Raw genomic sequence first — 23,899 nt, forward strand, 5'->3', positions numbered from 1 at the left:
ATTCCTACAACCCAAGGATCGCAACAGTTCAAGAAGTCAATCTCATCATCTTCTCCATGACAAGTACATTTGGGTAATAAATGCTGGCCTAGTCAGTAATTCCTGCCTCCTCCAGAACGTATAAAAGAGCATTCATTGGCGATTACTCTCTAATGAATGATTGTCCATCTAGGAATTTCCATGTCACTGATCATGGTTTGTGTGGGTCCTTGCATGACTGATAATCTTGATTCTACTGCCACATCTCCAACCACACATTTGGCAGTTGTTTCTGGGAGGTGCAAGTGGTCCCTGTCTTTGAGATCATTGGCATTCTATTCCTTTTTTTGTCCTGCATCTTCCTGACTACTGTTCTCGAAGAATTGTGTCCCCTCCTATAGGGGTTTTCTCCAAGTCAATTTCTTCTAAATGAGGATCTCCCATGCACTAACATCTATGTCATGTGTCTTGAGGGAAGCCTTCATGGTGTCTTTGAAATGCTCCTTTTGTCTTCCTCATGTTGGAGTGCCTTCCTTGAGCTGGGCGAGGAAGATTTGCTTTGGAACTCAGGGATTCTAGGTACGTGGCTGGTCCAAAGCAGTTTGTTTTGAATGATAATGGCCTCAGTGTTGGTACTGTTAGTTGCTTCAAGGGTAGTGATGTTAATATGTCTGTCCTGATGCGGAGAATCGATCTCAAACAACACTGTTGGAACTTCTCAAAGGTCTTGAGGTGGCATTTATACTTAGTCCATGTTTTTGAGCCATATAGGAGAGTAAAAAGCACAACTACGTTATACACAAGGATTTTGGTATCAGCACTAATTTCACAGTCATCAGGACAGTCATCTTTTGGCATCCAAAAGTGGTACTTGCAGGATTTAATGCGCTATTAAATCTCCATATTGATGTCAACCTTAGGTGAGAGCTAGCTTCCTGGATAAGGGAACTGTGCCACATTTGGGAGGGTTTTTCCATTGATATTAATGGAGAGATGGAACGGAATTTGACCTAGGACAAATTGGTAAAGGATTTGAGATTGAGGTTGAGGCTAATGCATTAGGATGTTTCCACAAAGGCTTTAAGTGAGGCTGGAAGATTCTCTTCTGCAAAAGCAAAGATGACATTGTCATCCGCATTCTGTAGTTCCACAAGAGAGGGCAGTATCACTTACTACAGATCGTTCAGCTATAACACGCATTTCATCAGAGCGGATTGGCTGTAACCCAATTGACGAATTGTGGACATTGTTTGGATAACGTAAACTTTCTACTGGACGAGTATAGCGATTATTTGTTAGCGATCTTCTACAGTACGATTTTCTATAGCAGTTTTCCATGGAGTGATTTTCTATAGCGCGACATTGCAGAGGAACATAACTGTCACGTTATAGCCGAACGACCCGTACTTTGGTTTCAATCAGTTGAAGTTGAAATGTTTTCTATCCATCTTGTAGACAATGTCCACACCACTGGGTAGCTTGTTTGTGACAAGATGAAGAGGAGTGGCAGTGAAGATGGGAGTGATGACATCCCTGTTTTGACCTCATAGGATTCTGTCATTATTACTGTCAGAAGGACCACTGTCAACAACTTGTTGTGGAGGGGACAGAGGATGTTGGTGAATTTCACTGGACAGCCAGCCTTTGAAAGGATCTTCCATAGCACTTCGTGATTAACTAAGTCAAAACTCTTTGTCAGGTCAATAAATGTCATGGAGAGCTGTTTGTGGTGTTCCTGACATTTCTTTTGGAGTTGCTAAGCAGTGAAAATTATGTTCAAAGTTCCACTGTTTGGTCAGAAGCCACATAGACGTTCAGAAAGGATTTCCTTAGAGACTGGGGGAAGGTGCCTAGCAAGAATTTGGCTGGTAATATTCCTAGTGATGGAGAATCGGAAGTTTCTTCAGTAGTTCCCACAGACCACTTTGACTCCCTCCTTGAAGAAGATGGCAATGACAGCAACCGTGAGATTGATAGCAATTTCCTTTGTTGTCCCAGATTTTCAAGAACAGTTGATAGAGATGATGGATAAGTTCTGCTCCTCAACATTTTGAAAGTTTCTGTGGAATCCTGTCTATTCCTGCAGCTTTTCCCTTCTTCATGTGTCTAATGGAGGCTTCGACTTCTGTCACACTGGGTGGGAGTCCAAGATCATACTTGATGAGGAGTTGGGGAATTTTGTCAGTCTGAGGGCTGTTCAGTCATGAAGAAAGCTGCTGGAACACTCTCCTGTTCCTATTCCAAGGGTGAAATGACTGAGTCACACTCCATCACCTACAAGCCAATCTTAAGCTAGGGACTTCCAGATCCATGTCCCTGTCACCTCTCACCAATCACTACAGGGTGGGTGGGTGTGTGTGGGTAGTGGTGGTGGTGGCGGGGAGGGGGAGGGGAGGTGAGGCGTAATTTTTCTTATGGACACCTAGGATATCTTTTCACATGGGAATGCTATTGCACATCAATAAGCACACGATCCTTGACAGAAAGTAGATCCAGTTCCAGTAGCAAAGGAAACCTCGATGACTGGGGAGCTCCCTACTGTTGCAGACTTCATCCACTGGCTCACTGCTTTGTCTAGTTTCTCCCCAAACCTTACTGTCATAGGTGACCCTGTCAGGAGTTGGGAACTCCTGATGGTATTGTTCTCAGGATCAACGGAAGACACAAGCCTTTTCAGCACAACAAGGTGGCATTCCATGGAAATGAAAAAGCATTACACTAGTGATAAATAACAGACAATCCAAGATTGCAAATGGCCCTTAGTTTCTGCTGCATTCTCCCTTTGCCTATCATTTCTTCACACTGCTAAACACCTTCCAGTGGTAGCTCCATGTTCAATAGTCTTGATAAAATACATAGAGGAAATGGAGAGAATGTAATAATCAGATTTACAAAAAAGTGTATTTTCTGACCAGATTTGGTTTATTAATCTTGGATTTTGTTTTTGTGTATTCTATGTTTTGTTGATTAAAAAGAATGTTTCTGGAGGCAGGAAAGCATGTCTGTGTGGAATATCCGTTGGCACTCTCAGTGGCTGCAGCCCAAGAACTATGGGATCTTGCTGATATCAAAGGTAATTAGATCAAATAGTGGCAGTAAAACAAAATTGTTTACGACAATGACTGTATAAAGTGCTGAAAATGTGTCAGCTCCAATGATTGAGCACTTATAGTTTGAGATCTGAATCTGGGCCAATAATGGACCTGTGGTACCAATAGATGTTTAAAAATTTGATCTGGAAAAACTCTCAAATACTGATCACATCTAATATTTGTTTTGGTAACATTTAAACAGTGAGTCAGGGAACAAATACTTTTTCTGTCTTTATTCCACTTTTGGAAGGGCCTTTTAATTGATTTCACTATAAAATTTGAAACACTAAATGATATAAAGTTTATTTCTCAAAATTTAATACCACTTTCAAGTCACTAACAGTTGTGCACGCTAGCTCTGTGATTGTGAATTTCCAGAATACCATCACTATTCATGCACACTACAGGCATTTCTTTGGGTGTCAGCAACAACCGATGAACTCTAACTGATTATTCAATAGTTAAATCAGGGAATACTGACAAATAATACATGAACAAGTGAAATTGTCTGCATTGCAGTTAAATGTGTTTTATTGAGACATTATCCTTATGTACTTTATTGTTAATTTGATGAATGGAGCTTTATTAAACTTAAGACCCAATGGGAAAAACTGTGTTAAAATTAATCTTAATATGTGTTTTATTTTCATTTGATAATGTTACAATTTAAATGTTGCTTCATGGAATTCGCCAGTTGCTCATCTGGACTGAAACCTTCTGGTAACATTAATCCGCCTTCTAGAACAGAAGTGCCCTTAACAAAGGCCGAATGTTTGGGTTTCTTTTCAAATTTATCTTTGAGATATCGACTGTGTTATCCCTCAAGTTCCCACAGGTATCCACATACAGCACCTCTATTCATTAGATCACCTTTTGAAATGCTAAACTCAGATGACAGTGGCACTGAAAGTATTCAAAAATAGATTTAATTCTGGTTTTGAAAAGGAGTATTGAATTATCCTTTGCAGAAGTCAAGTTAGCGCTTTACAATACTGATGGGGTTAACTTTCTGTAAGTTCTTGAATGTTAAAAGTTATAATAAATTACCAAAATTTGAAATTTTTATGGAGCACATTTTTATATACAGCAATGTCCCTGTAGCCCTCAATTGTAGGGCTTATGCCCGAAACGTTGAGTCTCCTGCTCCTCGGATGCTGCCTGAAGTGCTGTGCTTTTCCAGTACCACACTCTCGACTCTGATCTCCAGCATCTGCAGTCCTCACTTTCTCCCTGTAAGTGTAATTTGTCAGTCCTTTACTTACTATTTAGAAAACACAAAATATTATGACATGCACACAGATACACTCAATGTGCTGATATTTATATTAATTCCAGTATGGGGACAAAAATGGAGGGACATGAGAAATGAAAGAATGTTTCCCTAAAGCATAATTGAATCAGATACCTGCCTAATATCAAACCTGCGGAGAACCGAGATACACTTTGACTAATTATAAAATACTAAATTATTATAACATAACATTAAACCATCAGGAAAATGTAATGTATTGAACTGTCCTAGTAAAAAAAAATAAATTTCATTTCCATGTTTCCATTTTATTTATTTCTAAACTATCCTGTTCTGGTAATATAATTGCATCATTTTAATTGATACTTATAAACATATACAAGTTGAATATATGATAACTGTACTGTATTCTTTTCCCTGAAATGCAGGAAAAGTTCTACATGTGGAGCACATAGAATTACTGACAGAATCGTACAAGCAGTTGAAACAGCAAGTGAATGGAAAAGAGCTGATAGAGGGTTCCCTGCATTTCACAGGTAGTCATAATAGCAAAATATCTGAAATGGAAATACAGAATGGAAATTCCACAATTGTCCTTGCTTATTATCTAATGGCTGATCTAGCATTTTTTAGAGTGAGGGGCATAATTTCCCTATGCAATTGCAGCAAGACTTCCCTGCTCCTCTCACTATGAAAGCCAACATATCATTTACTTTCCTCACCATCTGTTGTACCTGCTTGCTTACAATTAACTGATTTATTGCTGAGGAAGTGCCATTTGACATGTAGGATGGCAATTGGCTGGATTGTTTTTGTCCTACTTTTTGTGGACAGGACAAACCTGCATAATGTTCAATAATATTTGGGAGATGCTAATATTATAACTGTACTGGAACAACTTAGCCAAGGATACTGCTGAAATGTTGTTTAGTCCCATAGACTTTACTGTAACCCATGCACTAAGCTGAGTCTTGTTGTCACAGAGTGAATTAAATCGACTGAAGACTGGCATCCATGAGGTTAGGGACCTCACGAGACTGAACTGAAAACAACAAATGCTGGAGATCACAGCCAGTCGGACAGCATCCATGGAAAGAGAGCAAGCTAACATTTCAATGCTATCTGAACCACAAGTTATCTCCAGCATTTGTTGTTTTCAGTACAGATTCCAGCATCTGCAGTAATGTGCTCCTACCTCAGGAAACGGAGTTGGATTATTTACTGGACACTTATTGCTGAAGGTAGTTGCAATCCAAATGGATTGGGTGATGATTGGATGGTTAGAAATACCTCAACATGTCTTTTGAACTCAGGTGCTAGCCTCCATGACTATTAAGGAAGGACACAGTTATGCCTACTTCTTTTAGTTGTTTATCTAACCCCCGCTATCATTCACAAATGGGTGTGGAAGAACTGTAGAGCTTTGATCTGATCCATTAGCTGTCATATTGCTTCAATCTGTCTATACTGTGCCATTTCTGTTGTTCAGCAGGCATGTCATCCTGTGTTGTATTATAGGAAAGCTCTCTATTTCACCAACATTTACATTATTGATACCTTCTCTACATAACACTGACAACTAGATAGTTGTCAACAGGTTAACTGTGCAGATTGTAGGTAATTTAATATTTGATAATAAAGCAAGGTAACTTTAGATAAAATTGTTATTTTCACAAGGAGCATGTTATCGTGACATGTCAGACCTTAGGATTTAAGATTAGATTAGATTAGATTAGATCAGATTAGATTACTTACAGTGTGGAAACAGGCCCTTCGGCCTAACAAGTCCACACCGACCCGCCGAAGCGCAACCCACCCATACCCCTACATTTACCCCTTTAACCTAACACTACGGGCAATTTAGCATGGCCTATCCCAACACAATCTAGTCCCACCTGCCAGCACCTGGCCCATATCCCTCCAAACCCTTCCTATTCATATACTCATCCAAATGCCTCTTAAATGTTGCAATTGTACCAGCCTCCACCACTTCCTCTGGCAGCTCATTCTATACACGTACCACCCTCTGTGTGAAAAAGTTGCTCCTTAGGTCTCTTTTATATCTTTCCCCTCTCACCCTAAACTTGCATATATCAGTATACATACCTATCATTTTCCAGGTGGACCTCTAGATAGACAACGCACCGGATTCCCTGCTTTTAGTGGAATATCACGTCTTTCGTGGCTTGTGGATCTCTTTGGGGAGCTCACGTTTAAATCTGCTACATTGGAAGAACAACAAAAGCAGCATTACTGGAAGATGACGGTACATTTCCTTACTAAAAGTAGCAGGTTAGTGATACAAAATCAGTGTCAGTATCGGTCTTCAATTCTACAAATTGTAGGGAGATGGTGAGCTCTCTCACCTGGATGGCTGACCACCATTTTGAAAGGAGTGAGGAGTCTTTTCACTTTGCTCAATATATAGCCAAAATGCAGTCTATTTGAACTCAGCACTAATTTCTAATGGCCTGTCTGAACTGGATTTCCTATTGTGGGAGTCAAACTCTTGTTCATTTGCTCTCCCAGTAAATGTTGGATCTGTTCTGCTCACCATTTTATAAGGACTGAGGAGTCTTCATGACCTTGCAAAAATCAGGCCTTTAAATTTCACTGCATTGCTAACTGTATGCCAGCATGTTCTGTGTAATCTATGGTGAGAATCAATAGAATAAACATTTTAGAAAAACAACAAAAATCTTGCAATGGGTTGTTCTTGAGACATAAATATTTTATTTTTGCCAAAGTACTTTGACAATTTGTTGCAGTATCTGGCAAACTCTCAAATTTAGGGCTAGCGTCAATATTTAGTCATCAGCCATGATCCTGTTGAATGGCAGAACAGACTCAAGGGGCTGAACAACTTACCCTAGTTCCTGTTTCTTATGGTTTTATACAATCAATGGCATTATTTTTTTTCTCATCCTATCCCAGCAAGCTATCTGGTGAACCTTCAATTTACTTGATGTATGGCAAATATTTATTTAAATACCCTTTCAGTTCCCAATTTTGATCAATGATAATAGAGGTTGTTGATTTATCTATTTCCAAGAAACAAGTCTAAAGTAAGAAAGGATAAAAATCAGAGTGAGTGAATGACACTTGATGCCAAGACACCAAGATGTAACAGCATTAAGAAATGAGCTGTGTGATAAGTTTACAATGTGTGGTTAAGTACCTGCTTTTTATTGATTCTATCTTAGACCCCTAGTGTGGACTGAGGAAAGAGGATCAGAGTTGAAACGCAAAAAAGAAATACATTTCCGGTTCAAATCAGATACCTTGGATCATTTTCCAGAAGCACCTAATAGCCATGTTGGACTATTCATGCAAGACCTCAATTTGTTTGCCCAGAAACTAGCAGGCCAAACACGCACTGAACTCTCTGAAAAGAATCGCATCCTGCACTGTCTGGACCTGGCAGATAAGATAAGAATTTTCTGTGAGCAGACTCCACTAAGCTAACAATAATTGCACTTCCTCGGTCTTCTGCAAATAAAATTATTGGTTTGATGGATTGTTGTTCAGAATTAATATGTAGGCCTAGATTTTTAAGTTCTGATTAATAGGGTTGCCTGTTTTAGACCTTTTCACCACATATTAATAATAATTTACTGCTTAAAAATGTGTTGCTGAAAAAGCGCAGCAGGTCAGGCTGGTCAAAGGAACAGGAGAATCGATGTTTCAGGCATAAGCCTTTCTTCAGGAATCAATAATAATAATAACAAAAGATAATAACAAAAGACCCTGGGCTTAAGGGATTAGATAACTTCCAAGCAGTTGAATGGACATTTCAATCTGATTTCTCTGGATTGCTTTTTGTTTTGTTAACTTATGTTGTTAATTGTTAAAATGTCAGATGACTGGAGGTAGGATTTTTGTTATTGTGTGCATAACTTTTGTATTAAGCAATAAACAGAGAAAGAGTTACAAGGATTCACACTGCAAAAATTTCTTTTTAGTCAGTATAACTCCACACACTTAACAATTGTGCATTGATATTACTTGATTTCTTCCACACAAACACATAGTTATTAGGCAGGCATGTTATTGTTCTCTAATCTGGTCATGAAAACTGTGTAACATGCACGCTGGGAGAATAATAATTGAAAACTGAATTTTAACTTAAAGCAAACGAATATTCCTCGCTGAATTTAGATAGCATTTAAAGAGCTTCTTATCTTAATTTGTAGTCTCTACCATTTTGATTAAAATAGTCTTGAAGTAGCAACATACTTGATTCTTAACTGGTTTTCCTTGCTACAAGATAGTTGTTTTGTTTGTTTAAATGTTTTCAAATAATTGTGTCAGCATGTTAAAGAGAAAAAGTGATTGCACTTCCAAAGTAATTATTTGGCTGTAAAGTGATATGCTCTGAGGAGACATAGTTGAGTATCAATTTTCTTACTGATCTTACCAACATGTCACTGCATTGCATTCATGATATGCTGTGGGTTTTTTCACTCTTCAAACATTATATAATCTTATTCTATCACCTAAGCTGACTGAGAAGGAAAAGTGCATTTAGCTAGCAAATTCCATGACCTCAAGATATCCCAAAAGTGTCTTACAGGTAATGTTGTAATTCCTGAAATTAAGTCACTGCTGTAATGCAGGATACAGGGAATTAATTTAACATAAGAATGGAGCTGGAGGATTGGCATTTCACCAAAAATAGATTTCTTGTTCATTCTTTTAATTGTATAAACAGTATATCTCATACTGAAGGAAATTTGAAAGAGTTCTCATATAGCCGGGATGAAAGATCAATTTCTTGGCCTGATCTTGGGAGGCAGAGGAAATGTGATAGACCCCACACACCTTGTCACATTGTTGGTCTGGATGTAGGTTTGCATGCTGAGCTGGAAGGTTCATTTTCAGATGTTTTGTCACCATGCTAGATATCATCATCAGTGAACCTCTGGATGAAACACTGGTGGTATGGCCCGCTTTCTATTTCTGTGTTTAGGTTTCCTTGAGTTATTGATGTCATTTCCTGTGGTGACACCATTTTCTGTTCTTTCTCTTAGTGGGTGGTAAATGAGATCCTAGTCAATGTGTTTGTTGACAAAGTTCCGGTTGGAATGTCATGTACTAAGGCTTTCATGTCTTTAAAAACCCAGTATAATCAAAGGGGAGTGGTCAGCCAGCTATGTAGCTAACCTTCGTTTAGATTGGAGTTTTTGATTCAGTTCAGCAGCAGTGTGTGAGAAGAAAGGCTGTTGGGGCTAGTCCAGTGTGGTACTCTCTCTCTCTCTCTCTCTCTAACTTCAAGCCTTCAAGCCCTAGTTTGTTTCATATTCACTCTTTGTGCTAAGGGATGTGTTTATTGGGACTGCTGCAAGTATTTTTCGGAACAGCATAATTAAGTCGAGATAGTCTTTTGGTTTTAGATAGGATAAGTTATCTGGTATTCTATTTTCTGTTCTTTGTGTTTCATTCCATAATTTTGTCAATACATTCTGCTTGTTTAAAACTTGGCAGTCAGATCAGCTAATTCACTCCAGGAATATCTACTATATACTTACCTAAGACAAATAGTAAAGTTACAGTCTGGGTTACCTGCCTAAAAATGTTTTGAGGGGTCAGGCCTGGTCCATAGCAACATGCATTAATTTGAAAGAATCCTGCAATTTCCTGAGATGAATTAGATTGGAGGAATGGGAGGTCACTTTAAAGGTTTTGCCTCCATTGAAGAGCACAGAACTGTTAATGTGATTTCCTGGAACCTATCAACATTTTTCCTTTGCTGACTCCAGAAACTTATTAGGAAGTGGCACAAAAAAATAAATTTTCCAACAATGAGGCCTATGATTTCCATCACAATTTACGGACAAGAGGGGAGAATGAGCAGGCAATGGCAATCCTGTTAGGGTGGACGAAAGAAAATCCCATTTAGAGTTGTGATACAGGATTGCATCTTAAATCATTCCTCATATGTTGTAATATCACATCTCCTTGTTTGTGTTTTGGCAGCTATTAAGACCATAACTAGTAAAAGGGGAAGTAGACCCTCCCACTCAGTCCATCAAGTCTGCTCTGTCATTCAATGAAATCACAGTTCATCTGATAATCCTAACATGATTGAAAGCAACTACTTGCTAGAAGACAGACAAAGATAACTTAATGTCTCAGACACCTCCACATCTGACAACTTACTTCTGGAGTACTGCTTCATTGTTAATTACATATCTGAGCTTTCAGAATTGGACATTCAACCAAAATTGCTGCATTAGTTGCAAAAGATGTGTTTGCATTTTATCTTAAAAGATTAGTAAATATTAATCTTCATAAATATTATGAAAGCAAGCTGAGAATGCTGAAAATCTGAAACAAACAAAGAATGCTGGAGGAACTAAGCAAGTCTGGCAGGTTTGTCAGATCTGTGGAGAGAGAATAACATTACAGCTAGGAGCAGGAGGAGATTCACAGTCAAAATGTGTGTGCTGGAAAGAACTGCAAGTCAGGCAGCATCCGAGGAGCAGGAGAGTTAACGTTTTGGTCATCAGGCCTTCATCAAGAATGTGGTGGGGGGTTAGGAAATGAAGGGAACGGAGAGGTAAATAGGAGGGTAGTAGGGTTGGCGGAGAGGTAGCTTGGAAGGTGATACGTAGATGAAGGTGGGAGGTGATGGTGATAGGTCAGACCGGACGGTGGAGCGGATAGGTGGGAAGGAACATGGACAGGTGGGACAATTCAACAGGGCATTGCTGAGTTGGAGGGTTGGATCTGGGATGAGGTAGGGGAAGGGGGATGAGAAAACTGATTGGAGGGTCCAAAGACGGAAGAATGAGGCGTTCTTCCTCCAGTTGTTGGGTGGCTAGGATTTGGCAGTGGAGAAGGCCCATGACTTGCATGTCCTTGGTGGAGGGGGAGTTGAAGTGGTTGGCCAGAAGGTGGGGGGTTGTTTAGTGCGTGTGTCCCACAGATGTTCTCTGAAATGTTCCGCATGTTGATGGTCTGTCTCTCCAATATAGAGGAGAGGAGAAAGTGAGGTCTGCAGATGCTGGAGATCAAAGTTGAAACTTTATTGCTGGAACAGCACAGCAGGTCAGGCAGCATCCAGGGAACAGGAGATTCGACGTTTCGGGCACAGGCCGAAGAAGGGCCTGTGCCCGAAACATCGAATCTCCTGTTCCCTGGATGCTGCCTGACCTGCTGTGCTGTTCCAGCAATAAAGTTTCAACCAATATAGAGGAGACCACATCGAGAGCAACGGACACAGTGGATGAGGTGTTTGGATGTGCAGGAAAGTCTCTGCCAGATGAAAGATCCTTGGGGGGCTTGGATGGTGGTGAGGGAGGAGGTGTGGGCACAGGTTTTACACCTCTTGCGGTGGCAAGGGAAGGTGCCAGGAGTGGAGGGTGGGTTGGTGGGGAGTGCAGACTTAACAAGGGAGTCGCAGAGTGAATCGTTTCTGTGGAATACTGAAAGGGGTGGGGATGGAAATATATCTGTGGTAGTGGGGTGTGGCAGAGGATGATGCGTTGTATCAGGAGATTGGTGGCATGGAAGGTGAGGACCGGGGAGAGTTCTATCCTTGTGGTTGGGGGTGGGGTTTAAGGGTGGAGGTGTGGCAAGTGGAGGAGTTGCACTGGAGGGCATTGTTGACCATGTGGGAGGGAAAATTCCAGTCCTTGAATTAGGAGGCCATCTGGGATGTTCTGGAGTGGAATTGTTCCTCCTGGGAGCAGATGTGGTGAAGGCGGAGGAATTGGGAGTCAGGGATAGCATTTTTATAGGAGGGGAGGTGGGAGGAGGTGTAGTCCAGATAGCTGTAAGAGTCGGTGGCTTTGAAGTAGATGTCAGTGTTGAGTCGGTCACTGGAAATGGAGGTAGAGATGTCCAGGAAAGGGAGGGAGGTGTCTAAGAGGGTCCAGGTAAACTTGAGATCAGAGTGGAAGGTGTCTGTGAAGTTGATGAACTGTTCAACCTCATGAGAGCATGATGTGATGCTGATAGAGTCATCGATGTAGCCGAGGAAAAGATGGGGAATGGTGCCAGTGTAACTACGGAAGATGGACTGTTCCACGTACCTGACGAAGAGGCAGGCATAGTTGGGGCCCATGCGGGTGCCCATGGCTCCCCTTTGGTCTGAAGGAAATGGGAGGATTCGAAGGCGATATTGTTGTGGGTGAGGACCAGTTCAGCAAGTCGAATGAGTGTGTCAGTGGAGGAATACTGGTTGGGACGGTTGGAGGTAAAGAAACGGAGGGCTTCAAAGCCTTAGTCATGGCCAATGAACATGTACCGGGACTGAATGTCCATGGTGAAGATGAGGCATTGTGGGCCAGAGAACCAAAAGTCATGGAAGAGATAGAGGGCATGGGTGGTGTCCCAAATGTATGTGGGGAGATCCTGGACCAAGATGCAAAATGGATAACCTTATGTGATAAACTCCATCTGCCAAATTTTGGTCAATTCATCAAACTTATACATATCAATATGTAAATTTCTTATTTCTTCCTTGAAACCTACTTTCCTATCTGTTTAGTGATTTCTGCAAATTTGGATATAGTGGATTCTATCTCTGCATCGAAGACATTAATAATAACTTTAAAGTTCACTTGTAAATGTAACTTTAAAAAAGTTCTGTGATTTATATATGAAAGAACTGAAACCAACATGTTCACTCTAAAAGATGAGGGACTTGACAAACAATTCAGATCTTTTTCAATATATAATTTCAGTTACATCACACTGTAAACGTTTGCTATAAATTCAGTGTCTTATAATCTTATACTCCACAACCACCTGATGAAGGAGTAGTGCTCTGAAAGCTAGTACTTCCAACTAAACCTGTTGGACTATAACCTGGTGTTGTGTGACTTTTAACTTTCTACACCCCAGTCCAACACCGCCATCTCCAAATCATAACTGATCTACAGTTTCCTGCAAGCTAAGAGCAAAGTTAACAACACACAAGCAAGACAAGAATAAAAACAGAAATGCAGAAGGGGGGGTTACTGGACCCAAAATGTTAAATTTTCTTTTTCTCTGCAGATGCTGCCAGACTTGCTCAGTTTTTCCAGGAATTTCTGTTTTCATTTCTGATTTCTAGCATCTGCAGTTCCATAGATTTTTTGTTTAGTGATTAACTCACTCCCACATCTTTCCATAGACAAGACAAGGCTGTGGGGGAAGTGTCGGTTGGGTGGAGGCATGGTGTTAGAAATTGTAAGAAAAATGAAGAACAGATATAGTATGGCTATTTTCTGAATTTATTGAATTCTATATTGAGACCTCAAGGCTGTAAGTTGCTGAAGCAGAAAAAGGTGTTGTTCCTTGAGCTTGTGTTGTGCTTCATCAGTACATTGTAGCAAGCTCAGGGCAGAAATGTTAACATAAGAGCAAGATGGTTTATGCTGTCTTTGTGTCATTCTCACCACTTGCCTTCGCATCTATTTTTGTAATATCCACAAACTTAGTGATAGCACATTCACTTCCATCATCCAAGTCATTAATATGTATTGACATGTAAACCAAGCATAGCACCATATCATCACTGAGACAAACAAAGAGCAAAGACAAGGTTTTGACTGTACTTCAGCTCCTTATTTTCACTTATGACACTCAGCATTCATAAAGAAATAATTAATCTTTTTTTCAAATTACAGTTATTAAATTGAGACACGTTATCTATTACTGAAAGCTAAAATGATGGTTTTCTCAGAGTTAAAGAAAACATCTTTCACATATATTGGTAACTATGGAAATGTTGAAAATGTTAATTTCCACTTGGTACTGCTACACTTGATGCCATTATTAGATTCCTTGCATCATGATAATGAATGCTGGGAATTATTCACTGACAAAATACCAAATACATTTCCAGACTGCTGTGCCTTTGTCCTCACTACTATCTTGAAAAACCAGGATTAGCCACAAAACACCAATTTTATCTACTCTGAAGTCAATTTTACAAATTATTCAACCTAGTCTAGCCTAGGCACATCTGAATAGTAGAATAAAAAGAGGACAGTAGGTGAGTAGTTAGAACATTATCCTCTGATTTTGACATTTTTTTGTCTCCAACTGACACCACAAAAACCATGACCGAGATTGGTTTTTACCCTGAGGAATAACAATGACTGCAGATGCTGGAAACCAGAGTCTAGATTAGAGTGGTGCTGGAAAAGCAGTTCATGGAAAAGCATCCAAGGAGCAGTAAAATCAACGTTTCGGGCAAAAGCCTTTCATCAGGAATACAGGGCATTGTCATTCCTCAGCCTTGCAATAGATCAAAACTGTTCCCAAAACTCTGTTGTTTAGTACTAATGCATTTGCCATCAGTGTTGCCGTTACTTCTCTAGTTACAGTGTTTCACAGAAGTGAAAAGCTGCTAAGGACTGATGGTATTTGTAATGCCTACAAAGTGAGATAAAAAGCTTCTTGATATTACAGTCTGATTGGCATTTTTTAAGAACACAAGACAGCTTGGAATAACAAAACGATTATTCAGTCATAAAAAAAGTGCTGGAGAAATTCTGCAGGTCTGGCAACATCTGTGGAATAAATTCAATATCATTCTTCTTCAAAACCTATTTTGATAGATACTTTGATAGATTACATATATTATGTTGTGTTGTGGAGTCTATCCCAACTATTTAATTTTAAGAGGCAAATCTCTACATAATCTCTCTTATCCCTAATGATAATCAAGAAAATTGGAATATTCTAACATCTTTGCTATTGAACCATTATTTATGATTCTCAATAGGGAGCATACTATTCACTGAACCAAACAGCAAAAAATAAGTAACAACAAATACAGAAAATGCTAGGGAATCTCAACCGGTTCAGCAGCAAGAGAGAAATAGAATCAGCATGTTCTGTTCAAATCTTATGAATGCATATCAGATACAAAACATTAACTCTGTTCCTCTCTCCACAGATGCTGCCTGACCTGCTGAATTTTTCCAACATTTTCTGGGTTTGTTTCAGAGTTCCAGCATTGACAGTACTTTGCTTTTATTAGCAGAAAATATTTGTTTTCATTGAAAATGTCATCATTTTGCTTCTTTCATTTGTCTACCGTCTCAAACCACATTGTGGACCAGATTTGTATCTAGCTCCTCTTTATAGGGATTAAGCATCAACTACATTTCCAGAGAGACAAAAGTGAGGACTGCAGATTCTGAAGATTAGAGTCAAGATTAGAGTGGTGCTGGAAAAGCACAACAGGTCAGGCAATATCAGAGGAGCAGGAAAATCAACATTTCGGGCAAAAGCCCTTTGAATCCCTTCCAAATATCTTGAAAATACATTCTAATACTTAATACTGACATACTGATGAGTGTGCAAAGAAATTTGCCAAATATGTATTCATTATAAACTTAAAAACAAGTTCAAATTAAAGCAGCTTACATTTTGCTCTTAGATCTCTGGAATGGGACTTCAATCTGAAATCTTCTGACTTAGAAGTGAGACTGCTAGCCACTAACTTCCAGGTAGGTTTTAAAGGCAAGAAATAAATTACAACTAAGGATTCCATAGGATATATAAGACAAAGAAGCAGTGCATTTGCCTGAACCAGTCTGTACCATTATTAATGCTTCACTTAAGCCAACTCTTATTTTCCTAATCCAAATCAATATTTGTAACTGTCTATTCACTTTCTCTTCACATGTCTGTCCAGTTTCTCCCCACTATACTATTCACTACATTTACTCTATGATACGACATTTCACATTCTTACCACAGTTTGGAGTAAAATATATTCTCCAGATTAGATTTCTTAATGAATTTCTTAGATTAGATTTTACTCTTCCCTTTAAGAGTTCTCTTTATCCAATCTGTAAAAGGTTTTCATAGAGCCATACAGTGCAAACCAAACGGTCCACGTAAATTTCTTTGTAAACTTTTTTCAATTAAGGAAAATGTCCTGTTTTCAGACGCCACTGGTTTTCAGGTAGCTGTCTCAATGATTGCCTCTGGTATTTCTTTATTGGATTCTTTAAAATGATGTGGGCGCAATCCACGTGAACTAGCAGCTTTGTCTTTGTTGACCTTGATTTATTTTATACATCCCTTTGTATTTTAAATGCAGTTATCTCACTGCTCATCATTCAAAGTTACATCTAATTATTCTGTCTCTCTAGTAAATAACTGAAGCAAAATAATTTAATATTTATGCCATCTATCATAACCTGTGGTATTATCCTACATATTCCTTAGTGGTCTCATTCTCATCGGATGTTTCCTTTTTTTCACTGATAGGCCTAGGAAATATTTAATTCTTTTGTTTTTTGTTTATTGATAATTTAATTTCATAGTTCCTTTTTGCCTTCCCACATTTTTGTCTTTTCTCCTAACCTCTTTGTGTTGTCTTCTGCACTCCCTGCTGTCTGTGTCTATGTCAAAAGTCTCATACGGTCCCTTATGTCTTTAATCACCCATGGAGTCTCATTAGTGTTGAGTTTGTTCTTTCCTTTTTAATGAAAAGCTTTCGGGAAGCAAAAACAAACTACTGCAATAGGAGGCAAGGGTGGCTAAAAAGTCAGGGGGATAGTGTGAGGTGAATGGTGTGCCCGTTGAAATGTAGCATGATATTCTGTCTGCTGCAAGGAATGTAGCCCAAAGCCAATAATGTCAATATAGTGGTCAATTAAGACCATCTTGCATGTTATTGCTGACATTTTACTAGCAGTGGGCAGGCTGTCTGTCACAAGGATGACCACCGATTGAATCTTGTGATCCCTGTGCACCTCAGAGGAGTTTCCTCTTAAGTAAACCATCTTGTGACCCACAAAGGGGGCTCTAATGAGCCCAAAAAGGGGACCACTTTTGTGGCAAGACTCTTGTCCTGATCTTCCACACCACACCTTTGCCTCAGTCTGTTCTCTTTTTACAAGTAACTGTGAATTCAAATAATTTTTTTAAGATGGAAATGAATGAGTTAGCATATGGATGAATAGGTGAATGTTAGATTGTCTGAATGCAAGTGTAGGTGATGTAGGAAGGCAAGTGAGAAGGTGAACTGGCTAGGATTTAATTGGGTTCATGGGATAGTCAGTGGGAGGGAGATAGGTTGATTTGGAGGAGTAGTTGGGTGGTTGCAGGATAGTTGAATGGGAAGTTAATTGAGTGGGGCTTTAGTCAGGTTGGGTGGGGAGAAATTGTTGAGGGTGTGTAGCTCGATCATCAGGTGGGACGCATAATGGGATTGAGCCCTGAGGGGGTGAGGGGATCGTCGAGATGGATTGGAAGGATGATGGGTGGTCTGAGATTAAAGTCATAGTCAAAGAGATGTACAGCATGGAAACAGACCCTTTGATCCAACTTGTCCATGCCAACCAGATATCCCAACCCAATTTAGTCCCACCTTCCAGCACCTGGCCCATATCTTTTAAATATTGCAATTGTACGAGCCTTCACCACTTCCTCTGGCAGCTCATTCTATACACGTACCACCCTCTGTGAAAAAGTTGACCCTTAGGTCTCTTTTATATCTTTCCCCTCTCACCATAAACCTATGCCCTCTAGTTCTGGATTCCCCCACCACAGGGAAAATACTTTGTCTATTTATTCTATCCATGCCTTTCTCATGATTTTAAAAACCTGTATAAGGTCATCCCTCAGCCTCTGCGCTCCAGGGAAAACAGTCTTAGCCTGTTCAGCCTCTCCCTATAGGTCAAATCCTCCATCCCTGGCAACATCCTTGTAAATCTTTTCTGGACCCTTTCAAGTTTTCACAATATCTTTCCGATAGGAAGGAGACCAGAATTGCACGCAATATTCCAACAGTGGCCAAACCAATATCCTGTCCAACCGCAACACTACCTCCTAACTCCTGTACTCAATACTCTGACCAATAAAGAAAAGCATACCAAATGTAATTGATTTGATTTATTTATTGTTATGTGTATTTTGTTGCAAAGAACAGTGACAAGTTATTACATAGTGTTGCCACTCTCCGGAACCATCTTAAAACATAGAAAATAAACCATACAATATAAATGCAGAAAATGAAGCAATCAAGAAAGTGTTCAACTTTACAGTCCTTCTTGTTAAGTGCTACATCACAGGCCATGGGCCTTGTGACCAGGCATGAGTTCCCTTCGCTGTGCCATCACCATTAGAATGAAAGTCACCACTCTTTGGCACTGTCTCACCTCAACCAACACCCTCGCCACTATGAGTTCTAAAGGGACCTCACCAATGCAGATGCCACCAATGCCGCCAGGTACTACACCAGCCCAATTCCGCCGCTGGCATGAGACGTCTTTCAGCCGAGCTCACTGATGCAGCTGCTGACGATGCCACTGAGTCTGCACTGGGTCCAAATACACTTCCTCCATGATTCTGCACCAGATGCAACTGCTGCCAGGAACACAAACCTGCCTCCACCGCAGCAAGCATAAGTCAGTGGTAGGACTGCTTCAATGATACAGAAGCTTCTGGGAATCCAAACTCACCTCTTACGCCGTCATTATGAATCCACGCTGCTGGGCCTACTCGAGTCTGCACTGCTGGGCCCACCTACCATCACCATGATTGAGCTCTTCAACAAGAGGTAAGTGAATAAGAGGAAAAAGAAAAGTGAGAAAAACAAAGAAAAAAAAAGAAAAGCAGACAAAGCGGATAATTGCTGGGCTCAGAATCCATACTCCATCTCCATCTTACCGGAAGTTGGATCAGGTCAGTGGTTTAATAAGTTTGGGTCAAGGATGTATCTGGTTGATTCAGTGATTAGTTGGATCTGGTCATTGGGCAGTTGGGAGGGTAGTTGGTGATAGGGAGATAGATGGTCAACTGAGAGGTACTCAGTTGAGATATCCTGGCTCATGACTGAATTTGCCCAGATATTAAACTATACAACATTTCCAGAGTTGGAATCCACTTAAGTTCCACATATCTGTCCCAAGTGTGTGCCCCGAGTTTGGTGTCAGATATATTTGTGGAGAGTACTTGGCAGCAGGAATCAGTCCGTTAAAAGTTTAAACTTCCTGAGCAATGTCAGTGCATGAGCATATATCATGCTTTCCACAGTGTCCTGATGTGAGGCTCCCAACTTAGCTGCCAATTCTGACAATCTGGAGACCAGAAGATTTGGGCTAACTTTTTTTAAATTTCAAAAATATACTTTATTCATAAAAATCATCTACAAGTACCTATAAAAATTCTAAGTCATATTTGTACAGTCTTTGTAGAGAGAAAATAAGAATAAAGCAATGGAATTTTCACATTTTTCTGCAGTGCAAAAACAGCATTTCCTATTCATGCAGGTACCAACTCATGTTCATCGTGAAGCACTGAGAGTGTCTGACTGCTAAACAAATCTTCGTTATAATTTGGCAGCAAGTCCCTGAATATTCCTCTTTCCCCAATGGACTATGGTGGTAGGTGCTCCAACCTAAGTACATCCTTCAGAATGTAGTCCTGAACCTTGGAATGTGCCAGTCTGTAACACTCCGTTGATCTCAACTCTTTACATTGGAAGACCAACAAGTTTGCAGCAGACCAAAGAGCATCTTTCACCGAGCCAATGAGTCTTTTAGGTGCAGGCAATGTTTATCTCAGTGTCAGAGCGGAGTCCTGCATCATGGAGCTGCTCAGGACAACCCTGGACAAGAACTACTTCATTTTTCTCTGCAAACATTGTCAAAATTGAAATCAAGTCATGGGATGCTTCTTTCCTTGAGGAGTGGCCAGAACGAGGATCTAGCTACCAAAGGAAATCTCACATTTCCGTTCATTTGCCATGCAAAATGTAATAATTTAAATAAACAATGTCAACTCCAGCTGCAGTTCACTGATAGGAATGTTTGGGCTATTACAAGATGGAGCTAAAAAGGTGCAAGAGATATGACGCAGAGAACTCGGTCAATATAAAACATGGGGAAATAGCCTGGTCTAAGTGTCAAATAATGCAATCAACAGGCAAAAATCAGGATATTTAGTGTGACTGTAAAATGCTAGAAACCCATTTACTTTGTTCTTGGCAGCTACTTATTCTACTATCTTCATTGAACAGGACTGCAACTACATACAATTAAAGTTTTTAACATTAAAAAGTTAATGATCCTTATATTTAGAAACAGACTTCTATGTGCCATTTCATTTATATTCTAATGTAAATGCAAGGATTTCAAGTGGAAATATCATCAATATATGAGAAAGAAGTGATGATATACAGTGAAGAACCATCTGTAGTCTTCAGTTAAACAAGGTCATGAGGAGGTTCAAAGTTCATACACAAAAAGTAAGGTTGTAATGAACAGCAAGATTACCAATGGTTCTTTCCCTCAATTACATTTATGTCCATTTACAGAAGGGCATTGCACCTTATCTGTGTACAATGAAATTTATATCTGAACCACTCAACACCATATTATGATCTTAATTAGAGCCAGATGAAAAGAATATTCAGCAGTTACCTCTGGCACAAGTTAGAGAGTAAACCTGCAATGTGGCAGATTGACCTGGAGCCAAGAAACATCAGCATTAATTTTCAACTCACAGCAAAACAACTCAAAACAAATTGACAGAAGAAGTGACAGCTCTTGGAAATTAAATTGGTCCCAGCTCCGTAATTGGTGAACTGGCTGGCTGTACTATAATGCTGTTTATTTACATCCCATTTCTGGTTCTCTTCTTCACACAACCAAGAAACTGAAGAAGGCCATTTGATCTGATATGAATGATACTTCGCCCTTACTTTATGAGGAAGGATTTTCAGCTATCAATCCAACATTTGAATCAATGTCTTTTTATCACACGTTAGAGATGAGCTTTCATGTTCATTTTCTGCAGTACTTCTAGCACATGAATAGTTTTCTTCTTGGTATTTAACAATGCATATGATTTTAGTTTTAGTTAGACATCTGCATCAGATGTATCTCAAGGTCCTCATCCAAATCGTGTCTGCACATAGTGTCCATTGCAAATCCTTGATGAGCAGGCCAATTATTGGCCAGAATATACATTCAACATCAAATAAAGTTCAGAAATGTGTGGCTGCAAGTCACGAGGAGGGCCCCCAACACTGATAAATTAGCAGCCTCACCTTCAAAAATGGGAGCTGCTGAAAAAGGTAGAAAAGGGGCAAGGTGTCTAAAAAGACATTTCAAACAATTTAAAGTAAAAAGAAGCCACAGCTGCCAAGATGTCATCATGGAGGGAAAACACTTTCACAATGCAGTCATGGCTATTTTGATATCACAAGCAGGGGACAGTGGGGAGTGGGAAAACTATACATAGCTTGCTGTTTATTGAATATGCTGCCTCCAAACGTCATCCAGGATTTGGTCTCAGCAGGAGGCTCAATTACTGATGGAAAAGTTCTGCTGTTACCTGCACAATGGCCTCACTAGACCCATGAAGGGATTTTGCTGATACTTAGCCCAACCATAAATGTTTAAATATAACCAAGAGGTGGATATGTACCAGAAAACCGGTATATTGGCCAGCAGGGAAATTTTCAGGTCAGCTTGCTGTTGCACAAGATGGTTGACCAAAACATATTAACTGAGGAACATTTGTAAAGTACAATTCAAATATGTCAGGTCACACTGTGCAATACAGATAAGAATGTTTAATTGCTGTATTTGGTTAAATATAGTCCATGTTACTTTAAAACAACTCCACTTAAATTACATTTATAGTACATTAATATTCCCTGAAAAGCTCAAGCTTTTTTACACTGGTCCCAATCCCTTTGTGTGCTATGACAGTAGGGTTGAATGCTGGTCTTTTGCTATTGATTCATTGAGGCAAATTTCCCAAACTTTAGACTGTCCTTCAGCATGCAGTCCTGCACTTTAGAAAGTACTAGTCTGCAAAAGTCAATTGCTGACAGCTCCTTGCTAAATCAGAAAATAAGAAATTACCACAAACTAATGTAGCATTTTCTGACCAGTACCCAAACTGAATTAGAATAGAACATTCTTTTGGACAATGTATGATACGTGTGCCCAACATGGTGTAATGAAACATAAAGCTAGTTCTTTATCCTGCTGTAGCTAAATCTATACAAAGCTGCAGATCCTATTAGATGTCACCTGAAATATTCAGGACGTTAATTACACATACCTGTACATATATGCCAGAGGAGCTGACTATACCAGTGGTACCATTCGAGAAAGTGATAAGCATTTTCCATCGCCCATACCTCCATCTTAGAGGTACTCAGTCCATTTGTATAATAGCAACCAGTAATTATTTTAAACTAAGGGTTACACAATATCCATACAGACACAGCTAATATCAATTGTTCATTTAGTCTAATTCCTGCAGATTGGATGCAAGCCACCCACAGTGGCACAGTTTTGTTTGAAGGACAAATAATTGCTACTTTGTGTTCTAGACTCATATTAAAAAAAGCATTAGTCAGCAGCTTTAAACAGACGCATGCAGAAGGATATCTGGAAGAAGCATATGACTATGAACAGGTTAGGCAACTTATTGGAATAAAACACTGACAAAGGCTTAATGGGCTGAATGATCTAGTTCTACATAATACAATTTTGTGTTCTCTTCCCCAGAATTGGCTAATCTAGTACATCAGTTTGACCATTTGATATATGCTGCTGCTAATTTTAATTCAATCCTTGCCCAGCAAGAACGATGTTAAAATCATCTGATAACCTTTACTGGTTTGCAACTGCACCATCCAGTGACATTTGATATTCACCAGTTTTGAAGTTGACTCTATAACTAGGGCAGCACTTATTTCCCATCCCTAATTGACCAGAAGGCAGTTATGAATCCATCGCATTGCTGTATCCAGAATCACATCTATGTCTGATCAGATAAGGATGATAGATTTCCTTCCCTTAACATCAGTGAACCAGATGGGTTTTTAACACCAAAAGACAGTGATTGCATAGCCATTATTAAGCCAGCTTTTAAAAAATAAATTTCACCATCTGCCATGGTTGAAATCAGACGCATATCTCCAAAACAGCCTGTGGTTCCAGATTACTGATCCAGTGGACATTACAGAGCTGAGACAGAGCTTAATGTAAGTCATAGACTCGAGCCTCAGTTATGTAATTGGCACCACAATAACCTTTTAATTTATGCATTCTGCTGCCCGATTCATTTATACCTACCTCGACACTGTCCTATCCCTAGTCCAGGAACTCCCCACATACGTTCGAAACACCACCCACACCCTCCACCTCCTCCAAGACTTCCGTTTCCCCGGCCCTCAACGCCTCATCTTCATTATGGATATCCAATCCCTCTACATCTCCATCCGCCATGACCAGGGCCTCCAAGTCCTCCGTTTTTCTCCTCTCCCATTGTCCCCAACAGTACCCTTCCACCGATACTCTCATTTGTTTGGCCGAACTGGTCCTCACCCTTAACAATTTCTCCTTCGAATCCTCCCACTTCCTCCAGACCGAAGGGGTAGCCATGGGCACCTGTATGGGCCCCAGCTATGCTTGTCTCTTTGTTGGCTACGTAGAACAATCCATCTTCCGTAATTACACTGGCACCACTCCCCACCTCTTCCTCCACTACATTGATGACTGCATTGGCGCCACCTTGTGCTCCCGCGAAGAGGTTGAGCAATTTATCAACTTCACCAACACATTCCACCCTGACCTTAAATTTATCTGGACCATCTCTG

The 23,899-nt window shown here is 39.9% G+C and overlaps 1 protein-coding gene across 1 annotated transcript in view; it reads left to right on the forward strand.

The window, feature by feature from the left end:
* blvra (biliverdin reductase A) overlaps positions 1–15,978 on the forward strand; it is a 37,870-nt gene extending 21,892 nt beyond the window's left edge. The window contains exons 3-7 of the mRNA XM_043691008.1: positions 2,955–3,052; positions 4,749–4,856; positions 6,441–6,612; positions 7,524–7,762; positions 15,701–15,978. Of these exons, the coding sequence (XP_043546943.1) occupies positions 2,955–3,052; positions 4,749–4,856; positions 6,441–6,612; positions 7,524–7,762; positions 15,701–15,726 (643 nt within the window). The 3' untranslated portion in view covers positions 15,727–15,978. The remainder of the gene's footprint in view (positions 1–2,954; positions 3,053–4,748; positions 4,857–6,440; positions 6,613–7,523; positions 7,763–15,700) is intronic.
* The last annotated feature ends 7,921 nt before the right edge of the window (positions 15,979–23,899 follow it).

This window comes from Chiloscyllium plagiosum, chromosome 5, assembly GCF_004010195.1.
Source record: "Chiloscyllium plagiosum isolate BGI_BamShark_2017 chromosome 5, ASM401019v2, whole genome shotgun sequence".
Lineage (NCBI taxonomy): Eukaryota > Metazoa > Chordata > Chondrichthyes > Orectolobiformes > Hemiscylliidae > Chiloscyllium > Chiloscyllium plagiosum.